The sequence below is a fragment of the Salvelinus fontinalis genome, chromosome 35, assembly GCF_029448725.1.
Source record: "Salvelinus fontinalis isolate EN_2023a chromosome 35, ASM2944872v1, whole genome shotgun sequence".
Classification (NCBI taxonomy): domain Eukaryota; kingdom Metazoa; phylum Chordata; class Actinopteri; order Salmoniformes; family Salmonidae; genus Salvelinus; species Salvelinus fontinalis.
In genome coordinates, this window is record NC_074699.1 from 9,356,906 (window position 1) to 9,381,904 (window position 24,999).

A 24,999-nucleotide genomic window follows, 5' to 3' on the forward strand; every position below is an offset into this window, starting at 1 on the left:
CGAAAATGTGCATATTTGAGGTATAAATCATAGTTTTACATTGCAGCTGCCATAAAAAAATATCACCGACGCAGCTGGAATAATTATGGGCCCAAAAGTACAGAAAATGTGTCCTCTGCGTGTATACATCAAATTTTGACAAATTTAGTACAACATCCGGGAACTTTTGGAATACTAACTATATCCATACTATGACCAATAAGCATACTATACACTCAATTTACGTCACAAATGGTTAGTGCGGTTATTATGAGCATTGGAACACAGGTATTGTCTGCAACAATTTGATGTAATCCTCTTCAATCTACCAGCACTTTATGCCTTCTGAAGCTATGTTGGTAACTCTTTATTTACTTACTTACCTAAAGTGGTGGATTATTATTTTTGTGAACTTTGATTCATTTCATCGTCATTTTGGAGAGTATTATTTTGTGATGTAATGTGCAAGTAAGCCTTGGAACTGTGGGTTTACATGAATCGATACTGAACAAAAATATAAATGCAACATGCAACAATTTCAAAGATTTTAACGAGGTAGTTCATATAAGAAAATCAGTCAATTGAAATAAATTAATTAGGATCTTTTTTTTGGGGGGGGGGGGGGGGCAAGGGTGCAGTCATGGGTGGGCCTTGGAGGGCATAGGCCCACCCATTTGGCAGCTAGGCCCACCCACTGGGGACCCAGGGCCAGCCAATCAGAATACATTTTTTCCCCACAAAAAGGTTTATTGCAGACAGAGAAATAAGCTTTTTATGCATATGGAAAATTTCTCTGATTTTTGATTTCAGTTCATGAAAGCTGGCACCAACACTTTACATGTTGCATTAATATTTTTGTTCAGTGTACTTTCATGTTGTTTTCTTATGTAAGTCTATGCTAGTTTTGTGTTAAATATACAGTACCAGTCAAAAGTTTGGACACACCTACTCATTTAGGGTTTTTTCTTTCTTTTTACAATGTTCTACATTGTATAATAATAGTGAAGACATCAAAAATATGAAAAAACACATATGGAATCAGGTATTAACCCAAAAAGTACATGTTATAAAATATATGTTATATTTGAGATTCTTCAAAGTAGCCACCCTTTGCCTTGATGACAACTTTGCACACTCTTGGCATCCTCTCAACCAGCTTCATGAGGAATGTTTTTCCAACAGTCTTGAAGGAGTTCCCAAATATATTGAGCACTTGTTGGCTGCTTTTCCTTCATTCTGCGGTCTGACTCATCACAAGGAGGCCACGTCATCTGATCCAGCACTCCATCACTCTCCTTCCTGGTCAAATAGCCCTTACACAGCCTGGAGGTCATTGACCTGTTGAAAAACAAATTTTATTCCCACTAAAAGCAAACCAGATGCGATGGCATAACGCTGCAGAATGCTGTGGTAGCCATGATGGTTAAATGTGCCTTGAATTCTAAATAAATCATTGACAGTGTCACCAGCAAAGCAAACCCACACCATCACACCTCCTCCTCCATGCTTCTCAGTGGGAACTACACACTCAGAGATCATCCGTTCCGGTTGGAATCAAAAATCTCAAATTTGGATCAGAAATATATTGGCCCAAGCAAGTCTCTTCTTCTTATTGCTGTCCTTTAGTAGTGGTTTCTTTGCAGCAATTCGACCATGAATGCCTGATTCGCGCAGTCTCCTCTGAACATTTGATGTTGAGATGTGTCTGTTATTTGAACTCTGTGAAGCATTTATTTGGGCTGTAATCATGTGCAGTTAACTCTAATGCTTTTATCCTCTGCAGCACAGGTAACTCTGAGTCTTCCTTTCCTGCGGTGGTCCTCATGAGAGCCAGTTTCATCATAGCACATAAAACTTTCAAAGTTCTTGAAATTTTCCAGATTGACTGACCTTCATGTCTTAAAGTAATGATGGACTGTCATTTCTCTTTGCTTATTTGAGCGGTTCTTGCCATATAATGGACTTGGTCTTTTACCAAATAGGGCTATCTTCTATATACCAATCCTACCTTGTCACAACACAACTGATTGAAACAAATGCATTGAGAAGTAAAACATTCCACAAATAAACCTTTAACAAGGCACACCTGTTAATTGAAATACATTCATGAGTAAGTAACTACCTCATGAAGCTGGTTGAGAGAATGCCAAGAGTATGCAAAGCTGTCATCAAGGCAAAGGTTGGCTACTTTGAAGAATCTCAAATATAAAATATATTTTGATTTGCTTAACACTTTTTTTGGTTACTATGTGATTCCATGTGTGTTGTTTTTGATGTCTTCACTAATATTCTACAATGTAGAAAATAGTAAAAATAAAGAAAAGCCCTGGAATAAGTACTGTAGGTGTGTTTAAACTATTGAATGGTACTGTACATTGAGAAACGTTGGTTGTAGCTGTAATTAGCTGTCATTTTGTTAAGGCTTTATACCATACTGTTGGAGGTTACTTCTGAACAAAAAAATAATAATTATGGACTCATGACAATTTTGGCGATTGTCTCCTTTTCTCAGTTTCACCCTTTTTCCTGACTCAATAAATGGAAATCCTGTCTCCAGAGCTTTCATAATAGTGAGGTGTTTAGCTGCATGTTGAATTATATTCACCTCCATTTAATGAGGACAGAATATAGTCAATTCTGACTTTGGCTCTGGCCCATCTAGTGGAAACCACTCAGTTCTACCTCCAGGGTAAGACTCATGACAATAAACGTCAACCTGCGAAAAAAACAGAACCCCCTTGTTTTCTCACATTTGAAACCGCCCACCCCGCTGTTACAACAATGGAGTCACTTTCCGTGTGACACTGCCACTGTCGTGATTAGGGAGGATATGCGTTTTGATGAGCAGGAGACTGGAACATGGGGGTGGGACTGCCAACTTTATAAAGAGAGGTTGTATCTGTCAGAGAGAATCTGTCCTCAATTAGCATGAGGAGAGGAGGAGGGTGGAGGAGATGAGAGGAATTGAGAGGGGATGAGAGAGGGTGGAGAGGAGAGGAAGAGAGAAGGGGAGGAGAAGAAAGGGGAGATTAGAATAGAGGAAGAAGAAGAGAGGTGGAGATGGGCAATATGAGGGGAGAAGAGGCAGAGGGGAGGAGAAAGGAGAATAGAGAAGAAAGGGGAATAGAGAAGAGGAGAAGAGGAGTAGAAGGGAGTGTAAGGATAATAGAGGAGAGGACAAGAAAATAAAATAGAGGAGAGGAGAGGATAGAGAGGAAGAGGGGAAAGGGGAGAAGAGAGGCATGTATGTAGCTAGGAGGAGAGGAAGAGAAGGGTAGAGAGAGGTGTCACTCTGGATCTTGGCTGCTCAGAGAGTGTTGTTAATGCAGTACAAGCTCCCATCGATCCACTGTCCACTCCCAACACAGCCTCAGCTATTCCCCTGGCTCAAATTATGAAGGCCCACGTTCACTTATTTCACTTCACACAACACTCAATATAGTGCTCCTGAGTGAGTGGGTCAGTGAGTGAGTGAGTGTGTGTGTGCGCGTGTGTGTAGGCTCCTTCTGCAGTGTGTGTTTGTGTGTGTGTGTGTGTGTGTGTGTGTGTGTGTGTGTGTGTGTGTGTGTGTGTGTGTGTGTGTGTGTGTGTGTGTGTGTGTGTGTGTGTGTGTGTGTGTGTGTGTGTGTGTGTGTGTGTGTGTGTTTGTGTGTGTGTGACCCACCGTGCGTACGTTGACCCAGTAGCCGATGATGCGGTCTGTAGCTGCCGGCTCTCTCTGGGTCCACTGGAGGTTGTAGGAGTAGTTGTTGACCTTCTGAATGCGGATGGGGTTGGGCGTATCAAAGTAAAACTCTGCGTTGTATGGACGGGCTACAGTGTTGGGGGAGGGAGAAAGAAGGAGAAGGGGAAGGAGAAGAGGGAGGGGGAGTTTTAGTTGGTTGGTTTGGTACTTTATGAATTGTGTATAAGAGGGTCAGATGCCCATGTAAATGCTTTAAAAGTTTTAATGCACTTCCTTTTCAGTCCTATATTTTATGACAAAAGGTAACTGCTCTCTTTTCATCTTGTAGCCATAACCATATGGGTCCCATTATGTCTGTTGAAAACCAAACACTGCAATCCTAAATTGGACATCCTGAAAGGACTGAATTGATATGGAATTGACCCCAACACTACCAGGAAGTCCAACCTCTTCTGGTACTCACACGAGACGTTGAAGGTGCAGGTGGAGCTGCCCACGCCGTTGCTGACGCGGCACTCGTATGTGCCGTTGTTGCTGGGGTCCAGTTTGAATTTCAGCTGCGGGTTCTCCTGCGGATTCGGGGTCAGGGAGGACAGGGGCTCGCCGTTTCGGACCCAGCGGACACTGGCCACGCGTGCCGGGTTGGACTTCTGAATGAGGCAGCGCAACGTCACAAACTGGTAGTTGGGTGAACGGACATCCTGAAAGACCGGGTCCAGGACTGGAGCGTCTGAGTGAAGGGGGAAAATAGTGTTAATGAATGAGTTATGTATGGGTTAGAAACGTGTTATGACGTCCTTATGTCGGTAGCCTTCAAATAAAGTGTTCCTACATAGCCAAGTAGTAGAAGCATCCCCTCTCACAGTTTTTAAGACGAGACAGATCTTTAATGGAATAATGCAAGAAAGGGAGGTAGAGAGAGAGAGAGGGTGGAGGGAAGTGTAAGAAAGCAGAAAAGGAGATAGGTGAGTCTTCACAGCAATGGTCCCAGCAACAAAATGAAAGGAGGAGAAACCTTGAATCATGATCAGTGGTTTGGTATTGTTCTTTACATCTTAAGACCTATATTATGTCTTAAGACGTAAGACAGCAATACTAAGCCGCTTGATAATCAATTCATTTTTTTGTGGGATAAAACCCTGGCCTCAAAACAGTGCACTTTCTCTGCAGCTTATCCCAGGAGCCTCTCCCTCCATACAGTACCGTGCAGGAGCATAAAGACAAGGGGCAAGAGAGACGTCACACCTGACATGTGAAAACGGATATGTCGATATGATGGATCGGACGCCATGAGGCGCAGACGTTAGCATCGTGCTAAGCACTAATCGTGTGTAATTAACATGTCAGAAGCTCTCCACGGAGAATGACTGACTAGCCTCCAGGTCCAATGGCTAGCACCGTAGCAGAATTACACTGCTGCAAATCACCCCGCTCCGCCATTACGCTAATAGGCTACTTATTAGCAAAGAATGCTAATGCAGAGCTAACGATGCCAAGAGACGTATGGGGCCACAAACGTTAGGGTTCACACGACGTTAGCCTTAAGCCGCCGTTGAATATTGTCTTTATTGGCAATGGCTATGTAATTATAGACTATGTTATGGCCGTATTTCAAAGAGACCTGGACGATAAGGGAGATGGAGTGTAGATCGTGGAGTTGATACCAAGGCCTGGTAATTGTACATTTGACATTTTTGTCATTTAGAAGACGCTCTTATCCAATTATTATATCTGAGTACGCAAGCTTGAACCTTCTCACTGTTAGAATCACTCACTTCCTTAGAGCAGAATACCTACACTCTTAGAAAAGAAGGGTTCCAATAGGGTTCTTTGAAGAGGGATAGGGTTCAACCTATAACTGTTTTGATCAGATGAACCCTTTTTGGAAGACACGGGTTCTTTGTAAGGCAAAGGGTTCTATATAGAACCTTTGACATCCTAAGAACCATTTTTGGAAGAATATTGATTCTTTGGAAGGCAAGAATGAGGGAGAGATGAGAGAGAGAAGCTGCAACTCCTCACCACCCCGAACACCGCTCCGCCCCACTGACCCACACTCACCCAGACCTTTCCCCCCTCCCCTCCACAGGGCCCAAAAGCAGGACCAGCGCAACTATACGGAGGCCCTCAGAGGACAGGAGAACTCTGTAGGATTGAGTGAGATTAAACAGCTCCTCCAAGTTCACTTGTTCAAGAAGGAAAACGACAACAAATGTTTGCTGTTTTCCTGTTTATCTCACTCTTAACAACATAGTAGTTACTTTATTTTTGGACTGTGCTATTCTTTCTTTTTGTAACATGAAATCGCTATCAGTGAGCATGTGGAACATTGAGAGCCTGAACTCATCAACCTTTGGACCAAAGAGTTTAGCACTGTAGTAAAAAAAAAATCTTAAATATGTTGATGTCATTATTCTGCAGAAGACATGGTGTAAGGCAGACATTGTCACTCACTGTCCCACAGGGTACAGAAAGGTACTTGTGCCGTCACAGAAACACAGCTCTGTCAATAGAGGCAGAGAATCTGGAGGATTGATAATTTGCTACAAAACCGAACTACAAAATCGAATTGATCCCCTCAAAATGGGTAAATATCACATTTGGTTCAAAAAACTTTTTAAAAACTTGTATTGACAGACAAATATAGGTTATTTTGCACAATATATATCCCCCCCACAATCCCCATATTACTCAGAGGAGATATTCCCCATCCTCGAGGAAAAGAGGTGCCATTTCCAGTCCCAGGGAAATGTGCTCATCTGTGGGGACATAAATGAGAAAACAGGAACACTACCTGTTCTAACAACCACACGAGGGGAGGGCTTTCTTACAGGCCATACTGTTTCCAACTGTCGTAATCTCCCCCATAGAAACAACAGTGACAGAGCCATCAACAAAACAGGAAGGAATCTGTTGTAGCTCTGTCAAAGACTGGGTCTCTACTTTGTCAAAGGTAGGTTACGGGGGGACTCTTTGGGGAGGTTCACCTGTTGCTCACCTCCTGTCCACAGCACAGTAGACTATATGATGACAGACATAGACCCTTTCTTTCCCAGCTCCTTCACTGTCAAGCCACTAACACCTCTGTCTGATGACTGCCAAATTACCTTGTTCCTCAAAAGAACAGACATGGAAACAAGCACACATTCACAGCCCAGTAAGCTGTACAACATCAGAAACTCTTACAGACGGGCCCAAAACAGCACAGAAGAACACCAGTAACCAAAGATTTCAAACACTCTTAGATAACTTTATAGATACCACATCCACTCACAGTAAAGAAGGCATACATCTAGCAGTAAAAAACATCAACAATATAATCAACAATATAACAAAAGAAGCACAACTAAAATTGATAAAAAACGAACCAAAAAAAGACCACAGATTAAAACTGGTTTGATGCAGATTGTCAAATTATAAGGAAAAACAGTATCAAGCCAAAAGCGCTGAGACAAAAATAATGGTGAATTACGCCCTAATTCCTGTGAGACTTTAAAACTATAAATGTACTGTACACTCAGAACCAAAAATGCACAGTACAACTTCAAGCAGCCGACACTAATGGAGGAGTCTATAAACATCTTCTCACAAAATTGGAAAAACCTACAAAAAATCGAAACTAGAGAAATTAACAATACAAAATGGTGACATATTGGACAAGCCATTTTAAAACACTCTACAACCCCGTTCAAACTGATGCAAAAGCAGAACAATGCAAAATTCATAAAAAATCCATTGAACTCCCCAATTACTGATAAGAAATGTCAGGTCCTCAAATTTAAAAAGCATGCAGACCTGATGTCATCCTAAATGAGATGCTCAAATTCACTAGTGCAAAATTTCAATTGGCTATATTATAACTGTTTAATTTGATTGTAGGTTATTTCCCTGACATCTGGAATCAAGGACGCATAACCCCAAGCATTAAGAACGGGGACAAAATTTACCCTTTCAAGCACATATGCATTTGTGTGACCAGTAACCTGCGGAAGGTTTCCTGTAGTATAATAAATACAAGAGTTCTAAACTCCCTTAATAAACAGAATGTCTTGAATAAAAGGCTAATTGGATTTATACCAAAACATCGCGCGACCAATCATATACCCAACACACTCCACCAAAATAATACCAAAATACACCCTTGATTTATCGACTTCCAAAAAGCATTTGATTCTATCATTAAATCAATGTATTCTGGTAATAAGTGCAGCATCAAAATTGGCAAGAAAATAACAGAATTCCCTTCGCCAGGGTTGCAATCTGAGCCCTGCACTCTTCAATATTTACATAAACTTGGCCACAATTCTAGAAAAATCCTCAGCCCCTGGTGTTAGTCACCACAATTCAGAAGTTAAATGCCTGGTGTTCGCAGATGACCTGTGCCTGCTGTCACCCACAGCAGAGCCTGGACCTGCTAACCCTAAAAAGTCAAAAATAATGATTTTCCAGGGAATATCATTAGACCAAAATTCTCAATTGGTACAACATATATAGAGTGCTGCACACACTACAGTTTCTTACGTTTAAAAATGAGCTCAACTGGACACCTAAATGAGGCAGTGATTGAACCGAGAGAAAGCACGCAGGGCATTCTGCGCCATTAAAAAACGATTTAAAATTTAAATACATTTGGCTAAAACTATTTGAATGTGTCATATAACCAATTGCACTTCATGGCAGTTTTGGAAACATCTAAAATACATTAACATTACCAAGTCCTGCAATGCCAAGATCTGAGCAAAGAATATAGTCTCCACATCCAGCTGGTCCTGGGGCTGAGTTCATAAACCTGTTCTACTTACACACTGAAGCCTCAGGACAAGAACATCCAATCAATCGGAATAAACAAAAATGCAACACAGTCAAAACAAAATTACATTATTTATTGGGAAGCACATGCAAAATGCAGTGCTATCTGGCCCTAAATTGACAGTACTGTACACCGTGGCAAATGGTTTGACCAAGATCAAAACCTTAGTAAAACCTTGACAAAGTACAGGCTCAGTGGGCACAGCCTTGCCATTGAGAAGGGTAGACACAGGAAAGCCTGGCTCCCTGTAGAGCAGTGGTTCCCAAACTTTTTATAGTCCCGTATCCCTTCAAACATTCAACCTCCAGCTGCATACCCCCTCTAGCACCAGGGTCAGCGCACTCTAAAATGTTGTTTTTGCCATCAATGCAAGCCTGCCACACACACACTATATGATACATTTATTAAACACAAGAATTAGTGTGAGTTTTTGTCACAACCCGGCTTGTGTGAAGTGACAACGAGCTCTTATAGGACCGGGGCACAAATGAAAATAATAATAGTCAATCATTTTTCTATTTATTTAACCATCTTACATATAAAACTTTATTTGCTCATCGAATATTGTGAATAACTCACCACAGGTTAATGAAAAGGTTGTGCTTGAAAGGATGCACATAACTCTGCAATGTTGGTTTGTATTGAAGAGAGTCTCATTTTCCACACACAGCCTGTGCCTGTATTTAGTTTTCATGCAAGTGAGGGCCGAGAATCCACTCTCACATAGGTACGTGGGTGCAAAGGGCATCAGTGTCTTAACAGCGCCATTTGCCGAGGCAAGATACTCTGAGCGCAGCCCAATCCAGAAATCTGGCAGTGGCTTCTGATTAAATTACATTTTCACAGAACCGCTTGTTGCAATTTCGATGAGGCTCTCTTGTTCAGATATCGGTAAGTGGACTGGAGGCAGGCCATGAAAGGGATAATGAATCCAGGTGATTGTCATCCATTTCGGAAAAGTATCTGCGTAATTGCGCACCCAACTCATATGCTTTGCTATATAAGATTTTACATTGTCCATAAACTTGAGTTCATTAGCACACAAAAAAATCATACAATGATGGAAAGACCAGTGTGTTGTCCTTGTTAATGGAGACAGAGAAGAACTCCAACTTCTTAATCATAGCTTCAATTTTGTCCCGCACATTGAAAATACCTGCGGAGAGTCCCTGTCATCCCAGATTCAGATCATTCAGGCGAGAAAAAACATTACCAAGATAGGCCAGTCGTGTGAGAAACTCGTCATCATGCAAGCGGTCAGACAAGTGAAAATTATGGTCAGTGAAGAAAATTTTAAGCTTCTCTCTCAATAAAAAGAAAACATGTCAATACTTTGCCCCTTGATAACCCGCACACTTCTGTATGTTGTACAAGTGTTACATAGTCGCTGCCCATATCATTGCATAGTGCAGAAATACACAAGAGTTCAGGAGCCCTGCTTTAACAAAGTTATCCATTTTCATTGTAGCGTCCAATATGTCTTTCGAGCTTTCAGGCATTCCCATGGCAGCAAGAGCCTCTCGGTGGATGCTGCAGTGAACCCAATTGGTGTTGGTAGCAACTGCTGTCATGCGCATTACCACTTCACTATGTCTCCCTGTCATGGCTTTTGCACCATCAGTACAGATACCAACACATCTTGACTACCAAAGTCCAATTGATGTCACAAAGCTGTCCAGTACTTTACAAATATCCTCTCCTGTTGTCCTTGTTTCCAGTGGTTTGCAGAAGAGGATGTCTTCCTTAATTGACCCCCCATAAACATAACGGACATATACCAGGTGCTGTGCCAGGCCCGCCACGTCTGTTGGCTCATCCAGTTTTAACGCATATAATTCACTGGCTTGTATGCAAATTGTTTCATTGTTTCAAAACATCTCCTGCCATGTCACTAAATGCGCCGTGAAACAGTGTTGTTTGACGAAGGCATTGTCTGTATCGTTTTTTTGGCCTTTTCCCCCAGCATTGTCCCAGCCATATCCGTGGCAGCAGGAATAATTAAGATCTCCACAATAGTATGGGACTTGTTGCCTGTCCTAGCCACTCGGTAGCTCACCATATAAGATGCTTCTTATTAAAGGTATCTGTTGCTTTTATACATGCCTTACTACTTGAAAGTTGTCTTAATTCTCACTCAAAACCTCCTGTGGCTTATTTTTCAAATTGGCTGATGGTTTAATTTTATTTTTGGAGGTGCAATGAGGCTACTCAGGTGAGAAAAAACCTCACCCAAATGTATAGCCCCGTTGGAAAATATAAATGGATTGTTTGAAAATGTGAAGATTTTTTTTATGTGACTAATTCTTATTTTTTAAATGTGAATCACATTGTGATTCACATTACCCCCCAACGGGGGTAGTTTGGGAATACTTGCTGTAGAAGAAAGGCTGTGCAACCACAGCAGAACCCGAGACAGAGCTGCATTTCCTGACAAAATGTAAAAAATATAAAACCAATTAGAGAGTGTAATTTCTCAAAATTTGAAACCCTTATTCAAGGTTTCAAAGACCACTCAGATGAGAATAGGCTACCCGTCCTGTTGGGGGAGGATGCAGCGGTGTGGGTTGGCAGCGCACTACATTGTTGCCTGACATAGTTTGAGGGTCAATGTCTGACAGACCAACCAACCTGCACATGTCCTCTATGCCTTTGTTATTGTTCACTGAATGGCTATTTTGACCCTTGATTATTGCTTATTATTTTTATTATGTTAATATTGCAAATTGGCAATAAGTCCATTGTTACATCATGCGAATTGAATTGAATTGAGAGAGAGAGGGAGGGGGAAGGGTCAGAGGAGGACACCCAAAGAGATAGAAATAGAGAGCGAGGGAGAGAGGGAGGACACAGGAGTAACCTCGGGAGAGAGAGAGTCAGGAAGAGGGAAAAAAGAAAGGAAGATTGAGAGGAATTGAGAGAATGGGAACAGTGGAAGCCCCTAGAGAGAGACCATGAGCGAGCGAAAGGGAGGGGGAAAAAAAGATATACAATATAAATGAGATGAGAGAGGAAAAGATAGAGGGGGCTGTGAGAGAGAGAGAGAGAGAGAGAGAGAGAGAGGAGGAAAAGCGACCGAACAGGGGGCAGAGAGACGTGAGGTGAGGCTTGTTGATAAAGTGATGTAGTGGCGGCTTCGTGTCTTGCCAGTCAGCAGTTGGTGTCTTCATCCTAGAAACGTGGTGCACGGATGGGACCACTGACAAAATGACTCAGCACCAGGCCTTACTGTCTCCCCTATCTATTTTCCTTTGCGGCTCGTGCTACGCTAGAATGTTTCAATTTCACGATGCCATAATCCCCGTAAACAGAATCATCGTCCGTCTTATTGGAGACAACAAATATTTGCCGTAATCCTCGCTCTAACTCACACACACATAAAAATACACACACATACACATGCACACAGACATATACAGATGGAAATACAGAGAGAGACAGACAGACAGATATTAATGCAGGCAGACTCTCTCTCTCTCTCACAAACACAGCTTTCCCAGCGCGTTAGTCAAGTCTGTACATTACCCTCTTGTAGTAATGCATGAAGACATGACATTTACAGTATGGTACACTCCAGGGAGATTGATCTGCATCAAGTGTAAGGGAGAAAAGGTGGGGGGGGGGGGGGGTGATGGAGAAAGATAGATGATGGAGAGCATGTGTGGTGTAAGAGTGAAAGAGAGAAAGACTGCACATGACTGAGGAGCTCAGATGGAGCGAGGGAGGGAGGGAGGAAGAGCAAAAGGGACACAGAAGAGAGAGAGAGGTGGCAAGGGAATAGGAGAGAGGGAGAGAAAGACAAAGAGAGAGGGAGAAGGATAGTGACAGAGAGATGCGGTGAGATGTCGTCTGATTGATGATGATGAGAATAGCAATGAAGAAGAACATCCATGTCACGGTGAGAGGAGTGATAAAGAAAGGGAGAGCAAGGGAGAATAAAATGAGGAAGAGGAGAAAAGGAGAGAGGAAGAGATAGAGGGTTTTCCACTTATAGGCACAGTAAAAAAAAATATAGCATCTTCCCGCGTATCGATCAACGGTGCTAAATGAAGGGTTGAAAAACGAACCTGATAAATTAAACAAATAAATACAAAGTAGGAGGGAAGGAGGGTTCAGTTAAGTTCATTCGGATCCCCATTAGCTGCACATGCATCAGCTACTCTTCCTAGTTTCCACATAAAACGTATAAATACATGACAAAGTATACACAAAAACAGCGTAAGATAGGACTTTAATTAAAATTTAAAAAATCATAAAATAAGAGTTATATATTGGAAAGACAAGAGGCAACAAAAATACTAATTAGACACTATTCATTTATTCTGTACATATTCATACTTTGATAAGCAATAAGAGTTAAATTAAATCTTTATAAAGAAGAGAGGCGCTGTGATACAATGTGTTTTGTATCTGTTTTTTAAAGTTAAACTTGCTTTTTGTTTGAGTAACATGGTGGCAGAGCCTTCCATGAGGACATGGCTCTATACATAACTGAGCAACGCATTAAATCTGTTTTTGGTTTGGGTACAGTGAAGAAATCCAGGGAAGGAAAGGGGAATCGTTGGTTTCCAAAGCACTGATGGTTCCCTGGAAAAGGGGTTCTGCAACATCTACCTATCTCTGTTTTCCTCTCTCTGTTTGTAAATCTCTCCCCTCTTCCTCATTTTCTATTTTCTCCCTTCGTCTCTTTCTCCGTGTCTCTCTCTTCTTCCCTCTCTTGCTTGTTACTAAATCCCTTCCTCTCTCGGTTTGTCACTCTCTCTTTCTCCCTGTTTGTCTTTCTCTCTTCCTCCATCCATCTGTCACACTCAGTTTCTCTCTCTCTCTCTCTCTTTCTCTCTCTCTATTTCTGTCTTTCTAGACTGGGGTGGCCACCTGGCCAATAAATCATTGAAGTGTACTGGACTAGACGAGCATCTGAAAGTGTCGTCCTTCTGCCCGCCTGCATTAGCAAGCCTTGTAAATCTAGTAGTATCTTTTTAAGCATGTGGACGGATGGTGGATGGGGGTTGGGAGGATTTGGAATGTCAGCTCCACGGTCATAGTGGTCTTTAATTAAGCTGGCATTCGTTCTGCGCTAAGCTACACTCTTAGAAAAAGGAGTTCCAATAGGGTTGTTTGCGGAGGGATAGGGTTCTACCAAGAACCATTTTCATCTGAAGATTCTTTCTCTTGGTAGAGAAGGGTTCTTTGTAAGGCACAGAGTTCTACCTCGAACATTTTTATCCTAAGAACCATTTTTTTTAGAAGAAAGGGCTCTTTGAGAGGCTAGAAGGATTATTTAAAAGGCAAAAACGGGTTCTGCTTCTGCATAAGCTTGTTCTTTTTTAAAATAGTGCCTGAGCAATAGTGTTTACTTCAGTGTTTAAACTTTAAGATCAGGAGTTTGAGTAATTTGATACATTTAAAAAGATAGGTGTGAGAATATGTTAAACTGTACCTAGAGTATATGGGAATATTTGTGCTTGTATCTGGTATTCCCTTAATCCTTTTACATATACAGTAGTGACATAATTGAGATCTTTGCCATGTCTTTCTGTTTTCCAAATTAGTATTTTCTTTGATTTTATTGAGCAGAGAGTAGGAGTATAGAAGGGAGTATGAGTGAACCAGCAGTGTATTTATTGTACTGTATATTACACAGCAAATTGTCCAGTTTAACCTAATGTAGATGTTTCAGTGTAACATTTATAGTGTTGATTCAGGAGTTAAATTAACATAAAACTTGGCGGTGTAAAATAACCTTAGTGTTGTTGTTAAAAACCAGAGTTGAGTGTGATTGTGTCATCTTTACTCTGTGTTGCTGTGTTGAGTAAAACAATCATTATCATATTTCCCAGCATGCCCTATTGCAGGTTGATTTTCAGAATTGTTTGTTTAAATATCTGTGTTTTTGCATGTACATTGATTGGTTGATTAATCTTATGCTACACAAAGATAAATAACATACATTTTATAAACTATTCAGTTGGATTTTTAACAGCAATTCCATGTAGCATATCAGAGGCCAATTCTCTCAGATCACGTAAGTGCCTAGGGGGCAGGGGCTAGGACTTAGGTTTATTTTGTAATGTTTTGGCTTCAAGGCTCGTAAGCTTCCCAATAGAGTACTCACTCCAGGTCAATTAAAGGAAACTACAGCGTTCACAGATTAAGCCAATGGTTTTTCAATGGGGCTCTTACATTGACGGATGGACAGTCCTCTATCAAAAGTTTAAATTATTGGAATATATTACAGGATACATGGAGGACCATACATCTTCTCACATTGTTAATGTTGCATTCACAATTCATGAGAAATACAGCCATTGGAACGAAAGCTGTAAACATAAAAATTCTAAAGAATGGATGTAAAGGGATATTATACAAAGCAATATGGGCTTCAGGGCTATTCTTTGAGCCTCTATGTTTCACTATTAGCCATGAGTGTACTGTTCGCCCCATCCACCAAAGTGCATCACCTTCCTTCACAATTTACACACAAACATATTCTAAAGAGCCGTCTAGGACAGTGAGAGTTTTATTCAACATTGGCTGTCATGGCACCGCCCGCATTGACGACAAAACAATGGCAAAACAACCTTCAGTGGCACTACTTTGAAACTGGAAAGTCAGGAGCTGGATTTTCACGAGCGTGAATGGGGAAGAGAAGAGAAATGGTGTTGAATCCTGAGGCTTTTAGGGTTCTGAACTTTATGGACGAGCCCTTTCATAATGGAAGCATTATTGAAGTGTGGCAGGCATAAGCACTTTTACTGAGCACAAAGTCTAAATATAACCAAGGGGAGAGTTCGCTAATAGCCTAGCTAGCGTCTTCACTAATGGCTCGCGCAAACAATAAACAAGGTTTGCGCACTTAGCAGCATTGGTTTCTGAGTGGCATTATACCATTTGTTAATTAGTGACCTTGTTTGTTAGTAAGAGTGCATTCAACCCCATTTGGGGGTTATCGCTAGCTTACTCCGGTCCAGTGTGAGTTTTAAATTGAATTGAGACAGTGACTGCTAATCTAATAGTGCTAGTTATCGATTTGAAGAAATTGATGGTTGAGTTGTAATGACTGATAATGTTGTTGAACTTGACATTTCAATCGTTTTTTTAAGGGAAATGTAGAGTCTGGTAGTGCTGGTGAGAAAAATGAACAATGATGATTGAAGACAAAAGTCTAACTCAAACCACACCCTGAAAGGTGGCTTTAGTGCAACAGACAGAAGGCAGTTTTGAACCGGCCAAGTGCTAATTTGACTGACCAGGGTTTAAACTCAGGTCTCCTGAGCTCCACAAGACTGTTGAGCTACAATGTAGGCATTAGCTGGGTGAACAAAAGCAAGTCTTCAGGTCTCAGTCAAGGTTATTCATCACGTGAGCATGGTTCAGAATGATCTCCGTTACACTACCACAGCTGATTCATCTACTCAAAAACATACTCGATTACTCAATTCATTCATCGGATGTGTTACTACTGGGCTGGAACAAAAGCCTGCACCCCATGTAGGTCAACAGGACCAGAACAGAACAAATGCAATAATATTCAGAGCTCAATAAACATATGCCTCATGGGAAATGTAGTACTTTACTACTCACATTGCACGTTGAGCTGCACCTGCGCCTGGCGTGGCTTGATGTTGAGGCCATTGTAGGACGCCGTTTGGCAGCGATAGGAACCCATCAGGTCACGGGTGACGTTGGTCAGCCGGAGGCGCCCGTTGCGTGTCTCCATCGCCCACTCACCCGTGGGCATAGGCAGGTCCTTGTCGGCACGCGACCAGAGTACAGGCGGACGGGGCTTGCCATCCACCAGGCACACCAGGTCGGCAGAGCCTCCCTCCCTCACACTCACCACCTGGCCCCCTGCCGGCACTGTCAAAATTGGGGGAGTGACTGTAGGGGAGAGCAATTGGAGAAGGGAGAAAGAGGGAGTGTGAGGGGAGTTGGAGTGGAGCAAGGGGGAGGTAGAGGTAGGGAAATACAGAAAGGAAGGTTAGGGGGGACAAGAGAAAATATTTAAGGAGGGGTTGCCCAAAAGACAAACAGGGTTTATAAAAAGGAAAAAAAAGAGAAGAAGAGAGAGAGGAGTAGGGCAGGAGGTGGGGAGGAGGGGGAAGCAAGTGAGGTTAAATGTTAAAATTAGTGAGGGCATTTCTATTGGATACTAATGGTCATCGCACGCCCTGGGCAAGCTAAATACAGTGTGTTGACTGGCAAGGCGAACCAGTGGTCAAGGTTAAACACACATCCTCATTTCCTCCATCTATCAACACTCTCAGTAGGACTAGGAGCAACAACAGGAGAGAGAGAGAGAGAGAGAGAGGGTGAAAAGAGGGTGACCTCTTCCCCAGTGCACAGCGCATATAAGCCTGGGACATCAACCATTCTAAGTTGGCCTTAGTGGGAGTGACCATAACATTATATGGGAGTGACCTACTGAGTAAAGTATTTGTCAAAACATTTTTGCGAATCGGTTCCCTTGGCAACTTCTTCCCATGAATCTCAGAATGTTACCTAGCAACAACAACAACACTCAGAATAAGTCAGCATTCTGTAACTCAATAATTGTTACATCTAGCTTGGGAGTTTAGTGCTTGAATGAGCAGTATTTCTTAAGTATTATAATGTACACAAACACTTGTTCATTAGGCTACATCTCTAATGTTATGCCTGAGCCAATCACATTGTATTTTATGACAATGAACAGGTTTAAATGCCTTGAGACAGTCCAGTATTGAGTCAGCTCAGCTGCTGCTCCTGAACGTAGAGGTGCCCAAGACATGGGGGGGAAGTGTTGTGGGAGATAACTGGTTGGAAGATGAAGCCAATGCCTATCATGCCAGGAGTTTCTCACGTCTTTCTGATTGGCTAACGACGCTCCTATCCACCAGAGTCTCCTTGCAATTTAGGCGGAGGTGAGTATGGGAACGAGATTAAAAAGACGCAGACTGGCCATTATGAGTCCCAAAACACTCACTACAACGTTCCCGTTGCACTCTGGACAGGTATAAGCAGTGTAGTGGTGGACCTTACACCATAGTGCTTCCATTTCATAGATTGAAAAAGGGATAGGGCAGGAGGGGTATTGGGACTTCATGTGGTAGTCAAAGAAAAGGACATCGAAAGAGACGGAGTAAGACAGAGAAAGAGAAACTGAAAGAAAGCAACATCAATCCACAACCGATGATGGAGTCAAGCCAGACAGATATCATCACCCTGGTTACCGTGAGAACATTAGGACATGACAGACGTGTTCAAATAAAGTGTTACTGAACATTTGAAGGGAGAAATAGAACAGCAGTTCTAGACCCTGGGGAGATGAGAGGAGGGCGAGATCGCAGGAGTGGTAAACACATAGGTAGAGCACTGAGATCTCCTCACTCCGGGCCAAACCAATATCTCCAAGGGCGTTGACCATCACCTGAAAAACCACCATTCAGAGACTTGTCCCAAAGCCAGTCGTGCATTGCCTTGGCTGTGTGCTTAGGGTCATTGTCCTGTTGGAAGGTAAACCATTGCCCCAGTCTGAGGTCCTGTGCGCTCTGGAGCAGGTTTTTCATCACTATACTTTGCACCGTTCATCTTTCCCTCAATCCTGACTAGTCTCCCAGTCCCTGTAGCTGAAAAAGATCCCCACAGCATGATGCCTCCATCACCATGCTTCACCATAGGAATGGTATTGGCCAGGTGAAGAGTAGTGACTGCTTTCATCCAGATGTGATGCTTAGCATTCAGGCCAACGTATCTTGGTTTCATCAGAACAGAGAATCTTGTTTCTCATGGTCTTAGAGTCCTTTAGGTGCATTTGGGCAAACTCCAAGCGGGCTGTCATGTGCCTTTGACTAAGGAATGGCTTCCGTCTGGCCACTCTACCATAAAGGCCTGATTGTTGGAGTGCTGCAGAGATGGTTGTCCTTCTGGAAGTTTCTCCTATCTCCACAGAGGAACTGGAGCTCTGTCAGAGTGACCATCAGGTTCTTGGTCACCTCCCAGACCAAGGCCATTGTCCACCGATTGCCCAGTTTGGCCGCGGAGCCAGCTCTAGGAAGAGTCTTGGTGGTTCCAAACTTCTTTCATTTACTAATGATGGAGGCCAGTGTGTTCTTGGGGTTCTTCAATGTTGCAAATCTGAGCATTTTTTGGATAGTTTCCTTATATTTTTATGCACTTCTTGCAGCAGAATTTTCATGCCATTTGGCTAAAGAAGTCAACACGCATTCCAATTCAATCCAGTCAAATCAGGATGTACCCTAACCTTAGCCCATGTTCTCTTCGTACAGTGGTTCCTCCTTTCAAAGTTGCGTCATAGCATGCTGTGGCACATTATTTAATTGTCAGCCATATTTTTATGCAAGTTAGTGCTAGTTTGACCACCAGAGGGCATCTTTGAGAAGCATTTGATAGTCTTCCATATTGGCATTACCAGAGCATTTAAAACCTTTTTTGTAATAACATAGTATACAGGATTTATTTTAATGAATTTGCCTTAATTAATTTGATTAATATTATGGTGTTTCTATTCTGAGAGAAACAAAACCCTGAAAAATAGGGCTCTGTACAGCATGACGGTCGGGAGTAGGCCACAGTGTTAGAGCTGTCGCTCTCCTCATCCTCAGATGAGGTGAGGAGAGAAGGATCTTCTGACCAAAATGCGGAGTTAGGGAAATAAGCCATTTTTATTACACATACGACGTAGACTAAACAAAACAAAACACTTTCAAAACTACAAAATAAGAAAACGACGTACAACGGAACCTGAACATAAACTTACATGGACAAACGTAAACTTACGAACAGGAACGGACATCAAAACGAACGAACAGCCAAACAGCTCCATATGTGAAAAACATCGACAACACGATAGACATCACAGGAGACAATCACCCACAAACACACAGTGATAATGCCCTACCTAAATATGACTCTTGATTAGAGGAAAATGCAAACCACCTGCCTCTAATCAAGAGCCATACCAGGCACACCGAAACCAACATAGAAACAGATAACATAGACTGCCCACCCAAAACACATGCCCTGACCATAAACACATAAAAAACAACATAAAACAGGTCAGGACTGTTACAGTACCCCCCCCTCAAGATGCGCACGCCGGGCGCACAAGCACAAAGTCCAGGGGAGGGTCCGGGTGGGCAGTTGACCACGGTGGTGGTTCCGGCTCAGGACGCTGTCCCCATACCACCATAGTCACTCCCCTCTTCTTTCTACCCCTTCTAATGCCCACCCTAACACTACCTTCCCCTAAATAAACAGCTAGCACCAGGACAAGGGGCAGCACCGGGACAAGGGGTAGCACCGGGACAAGGGGCAGCACCAGAACAAGGGGCAGCACCAGGATAAGGGGCAGCACCGGGACAAGGGGCAGCACCGGGACAAGGGGCAGCACCGGGACAAGGGGCAGCACCGGGACAAGGGGCAGCACCGGGACAAGGGGCAGCACCGGGACAAGGGGCAGCACCGGGACAAGGGGCAACACCGGGACAAGGGGCAGATCCCGGCTGAAGGACTCTGGCAGGTCCTGTTTGGACGGCTCTGGCAGGTCCATGCTGGCTGACGGCTCTCTACGCTCATGGCAGGCTGACGGCTCTTGACGCTCATGGCAGGCTGACGGCTCTCGATGCTCATGGCAGGCTGACGGCTCTCGACGCTCATGGCAGGCTGACGGCTCTCGACGCTCATGGCGCTCTGACGGCTCTGGCTGCTCATGGCTCTCTGACGGCTCTGGCTGCTCATGGCTCACTGACGGCTCTGGCTGCTCATGGCTCTTTGACGGCTCTGGCTGCTCATGGCTCTCTGACGGCTCTGGCTGCTCATGGCTCTCTGACGGCTCTGGCTGCTCATGGCTCACTGACGGCTCTGGCTGCTCATGGCTCTTTGACGGCTCTGGCTGCTCATGGCTCTCTGACGGCTCTGGCTGCTCATGGCTCGCTGGCGGCTCTGGCAGATCCTGTCTGGTTGGCGGCTCTGGCAGATCCTGTCTGGTTGGCGGCTCTGGCAGATCCTGTCTGGTTGGCGGCTCTGGCAGATCCTGTCTGGCTGACGGCTCTAGCGGCTCCTGTCTGGCTGACGGCTCTAGCGGCTCCTGTCTGGCGGATGGCTCTGTAGGCTCATGGCAGACGGGCGGCTTTGCAGGCTCATGGCAGACGGGCGGCTTTGCAGGCTCATGGCAGACGGATGGCTCAGACGGCGCTGGGGAGACGGATGGCTCAGATGGCGCTGGAGAGACGGATGGCTCAGATGGCGCTGGGGAGACGGATGGCTCAGATGGCGCTGGGGAGACGGATGGCTCAGATGGCGCTGGGGAGACGGATGGCTCTGTAGGGAGGAGAAGGAGAGACAGCCTGGTGCGTGGTCTAGGCACCGGCTGCGCTGGAGAGGAGGAAACAGCAGGAGAGAGAACCCGGAGAGACAGCCTGGTACGGGGGGGCTGCCACCGGAGGACTGGTACATGGAGGTGGCACCGGATATACCGGACCGTGAAGGAGGACACGTGCTCTTGAGCACCGAGCCTCCCCAACCCTACCAGGTTGAATGAACCCCGTAGCCCTGCCAGTGCGGCGAGGTGGAATAGCCCGCACTGGGCTATGCAGGCGAACCGGGGACACCACCTGTAAGGCTGGTGCCATGTACACCGGCCCAAGGAGACGTACTGGAGACCAGCTACGTTGGGCCGGCTTTATGGCACCCGGCTCGATGCCCAACCTAGCCCTCCCAGTGCGGCAAGGTGGAATAGCCCGCACTGGGCTAAGCACGCGTACTGGGGACACCGTGCGCTTTACCGCATAACACGGTGTCTTACCAGTACGACGCCTTCTACCTCCACGGTAAGCACGGGGAGTTGGCTCGGGTATCCTACCCGGCTTTACCACACTCCTCGTGTGCCCCCCCCCAAGAAATTTTTGGGTCTTACTCACGGGCTCCCAACCGCGTCGTCGCGCTGCCTCCTCATACCAGCGCTCCTGGGCTGTGGCTGCTCTCTTCTCCTCCTTAGGACGGCGATATTCCCCTGGTTGAGCCCAAGGTCCTCTACCGTCCAATATCTCCTCCCAAGTCCAGAAATCCTTATTGCTCCGTCGAGCATTCCCATACCGCTTGGTCTCTGTATTTTGGTGGGTGATTCTGTTAGAGCTGTCGCTCTCCTCATCCTCAGATGAGGTGAGGAGAGAAGGATCTTCTGACCAAAATGCGGAGTTAGGGAAATAAGCCATTTTTATTACACATACGACGTAGACTAAACAAAACAAAACACTTTCAAAACTACAAAATAAGAAAACGACGTACAACGGAACCTGAACATAAACTTACATGGACAAACGTAAACTTACGAACAGGAACGGACATCAAAACGAACGAACAGCCAAACAGCTCCATATGTGAAAAACATCGACAACACGATAGACATCACAGGAGACAATCACCCACAAACACACAGTGATAATGCCCTACCTAAATATGACTCTTGATTAGAGGAAAATGCAAACCACCTGCCTCTAATCAAGAGCCATACCAGGCACACCGAAACCAACATAGAAACAGATAACATAGACTGCCCACCCAAAACACATGCCCTGACCATAAACACATAAAAAACAACATAAAACAGGTCAGGACTGTTACACACAGCATATGAGGATTTGAATATTCTAAATTAATATCTAAGGGGCACAACTTTCAGTTGAGCGTACTTACTCTTTGCCTTCACTACTTCTCCACCGGAAGTTGATGCTGTTGCTATGCAACTTCTTGCTAGCTAGTTAGCATAATAAAATACTAGTTAGGTACATAGAACAAAGAAACAGTCCACTCACCGCTGCTCTGGGTTATGTTGACATCTACCCTCAGCTCGGGGACCGTGCTCCCAGGAAAGTTGGCCACACAACTGTAGGTGGCCTGGTCACGGAACTTCATGTCCACGATTTCCAGGCTACTTGTGCCCGGCGCCATATCCGGGTCGCTGCGCAGCACGATCAAGCTGTCCGAGTTGTAGACTAGTGCCGCGTTCTTGTACCATGTGTAGTTGACCTAATAATATAAAATAGCAAAATGTTATTTTATTATATTAATATATTGCTATAGCCTATATACTTGACATAATATGTTGCAACTTGTATTAAGCATGTATGAATATTTATAATGTCTTATAACAAGGCTTATGTATCTCTTTACATAAAATGTTCATCCGTCTCACCTACTTTGATTTATTCGGCATCATTATGAGATTATTATGAAGGGGTCATACCCTACTAATATTATTATTACTAATATTATTATTCAGTTGACCTTGTCCTGGGGCTGTGCATCCACGTGACACGAGAGCTTGAGATCGCGGCCCATCTGGATGCTCTCACTGTCCTTGTTGGAGTCGGGTGTGATCTGGAAGGTGAGGTTGCCCATACCTGAGGGGAGGGAGTGGAGAGGGAGGAAGAAAGGGAGGGGTGAAGGGGGTTAGGAGGGGGAGGGAGTCAGGGATTAGAGGAAGGAAGTATAAAGGGGGAGATGGATAAGGAAGAAGGGGGTGAGAGAAGGAGGGGGAGAGTATCATCGAGAAAGAAGTAAGGAGGAGGATAGAGAGTGGTGGAGGAGGAGGGAGAGAACATAAGACAGAGGATGGGAAGAGAGAGAAAGAAAAAAAGGACAGAGTAGAGGAAAAGGGATGAAGTAAGAAGGAGGGAGATGGAGAAGAAGAAGAAAAAATATAAAACTGAGCAAGGAGAGATATCTACCTTAACCATCGTAAACACTAGACACTGATTGGTCCGATTTAATTCCAGAACCTCCCAAATTGGCCCTGTTCTGAATACAAAACTCCATTGGCAAACGACATAGCAACTAATATAAGCAGGAGAGGAGAGAGAAAAATCCTGTAACTCCACGCTTCGCCAAGCATGCTAACTAGCTCGGCAGGTGGGGTTGGTGAGGACGGGAGACCATATGTTTGATCGTCCTCACCGCCATATGGATAGCCCGCCGCGCTCAAACGGACGGAGACCGTATGTTTTGCCTTATACTTCAGCGAGGCGCTTACGAATTACTCGTCTGCGTGGCGTTATCACCACCTGGGCTCATGTGACTTTCTCAGGCCCATTAACAGGGAAGGGGAAAACACACTCACATACACATATGTTCAATACACACAAATACGAACACACACACACTCATTATGTACAATATGCACACATGCACACACACAAACCCCCGCACCCTCCTACCCCCCTTTCAACACACACACTTTATCAGCTCCTCTAATTACTTCCATCTCGGCTCCAATTAATCTGAGTAAATAAAGATTATTAAAAGCGATAAAAATATCCTGCGGCGGACCACTGAATGGAGGAGTTTGTTTAATGGGCAGGGTAATCTAGAGTTAATCTGGAGTCTTGACATGATTGTATAGAAACCAGAGCTAATCACAGATCAACTGGATGACGTTCACACACATGTAGACATTATCTTCCCAGGTAATGCTTAGGCACACACACCACACACAGCAAATGCAATCGCACGCACGCACACAGACAACTGTGCTCACGAGTATACAGCTATTGTAATTCACAATGTCAGTTATATGGAGTAGTTAATTAACCAATGAAAATTTGACTTAGTTGGTTCACATGCAAAGTTGCATCCATGAATGTCCACAGACAGATGTGTAAGGTAATGCTGCCCCTAAAGGCTAATCTGGGATCAGTTTAAAAATTTACCCACTACGGTTAAGGTAAGGATTGGGGGAGGGGAAGCCGATTCTAGATCTGCACCTACAGTAGGGGAAATTTCACCCCGGAGCCAAACACAGATGTTGGCTACATTTCATTGCACACCATGATGTAAATATAACAGCAATGATAACCTCTCACAAATGCTTACTTACAGTACTTATGTACTGTAATGTAGTCATATTTAACCCTGTTACCCAAACTGGTCAAGACCTATATATGTCAAAACAGACATGTGGAAAAAGGTCACGCACAGTTACAGTCACATCCAAAATGATAAATGATTGGCTCCCTTAATAAAGATGAGAAAGAAAAAAAATGAATTAAATAAATAATATAAACACTGGGTAATGGTATACGTTGACTACATATCCATAACACATTTATTACACATCTAAAGCATTTCATGAACGTGTTAAAACAGGACCAAACCACATTATTCCGAGAGCTGACAAGGTAAAAATCTATCGTTCTGCCCCTGAGCAAGGCAGTTCACCCACTGTTCCCCAGGTGCCAAAAGATGTGGATGTCGATTATGGCAGCCCCCCGCACCTCTCTGATTCAGAGGGGTTGGGTTAAATGCGGAAGACACATTTCAGTTGAATGCATTCAGTTGTACAACTTTCCATTTTCCTTAATGAAATATATCCCTAGCATATCTATAGCACATTCATGTTATGCTATGCAAGATGTCATTTTTAGGTATCTTAATAGATGCATCATTACAATGACGGTGAAGTGTCATCCTTATGTCTGTTCTAAAAAGTGTGCTTCTGCCATAGTGAATATGCCAAATGGGCAAACCACGT

The 24,999-nt window shown here is 43.9% G+C and overlaps 1 protein-coding gene across 3 annotated transcripts in view; it reads right to left on the reverse strand.

The window, feature by feature from the left end:
- The window catches only part of LOC129834311 (MAM domain-containing glycosylphosphatidylinositol anchor protein 1), a 427,292-nt gene that overhangs the window by 91,326 nt on the left and 310,967 nt on the right, over positions 1-24,999 (reverse strand). For all 3 annotated transcript variants that reach the window (XM_055899179.1, XM_055899178.1, XM_055899180.1), the window contains exons 8-12: positions 22,758-22,873; positions 22,286-22,499; positions 16,056-16,352; positions 4,128-4,394; positions 3,644-3,792 (exon numbers count right to left, since the gene is read on the reverse strand). In XM_055899179.1, the coding sequence (XP_055755154.1) occupies positions 3,644-3,792; positions 4,128-4,394; positions 16,056-16,352; positions 22,286-22,499; positions 22,758-22,873 (1,043 nt within the window). The remainder of the gene's footprint in view (positions 1-3,643; positions 3,793-4,127; positions 4,395-16,055; positions 16,353-22,285; positions 22,500-22,757; positions 22,874-24,999) is intronic.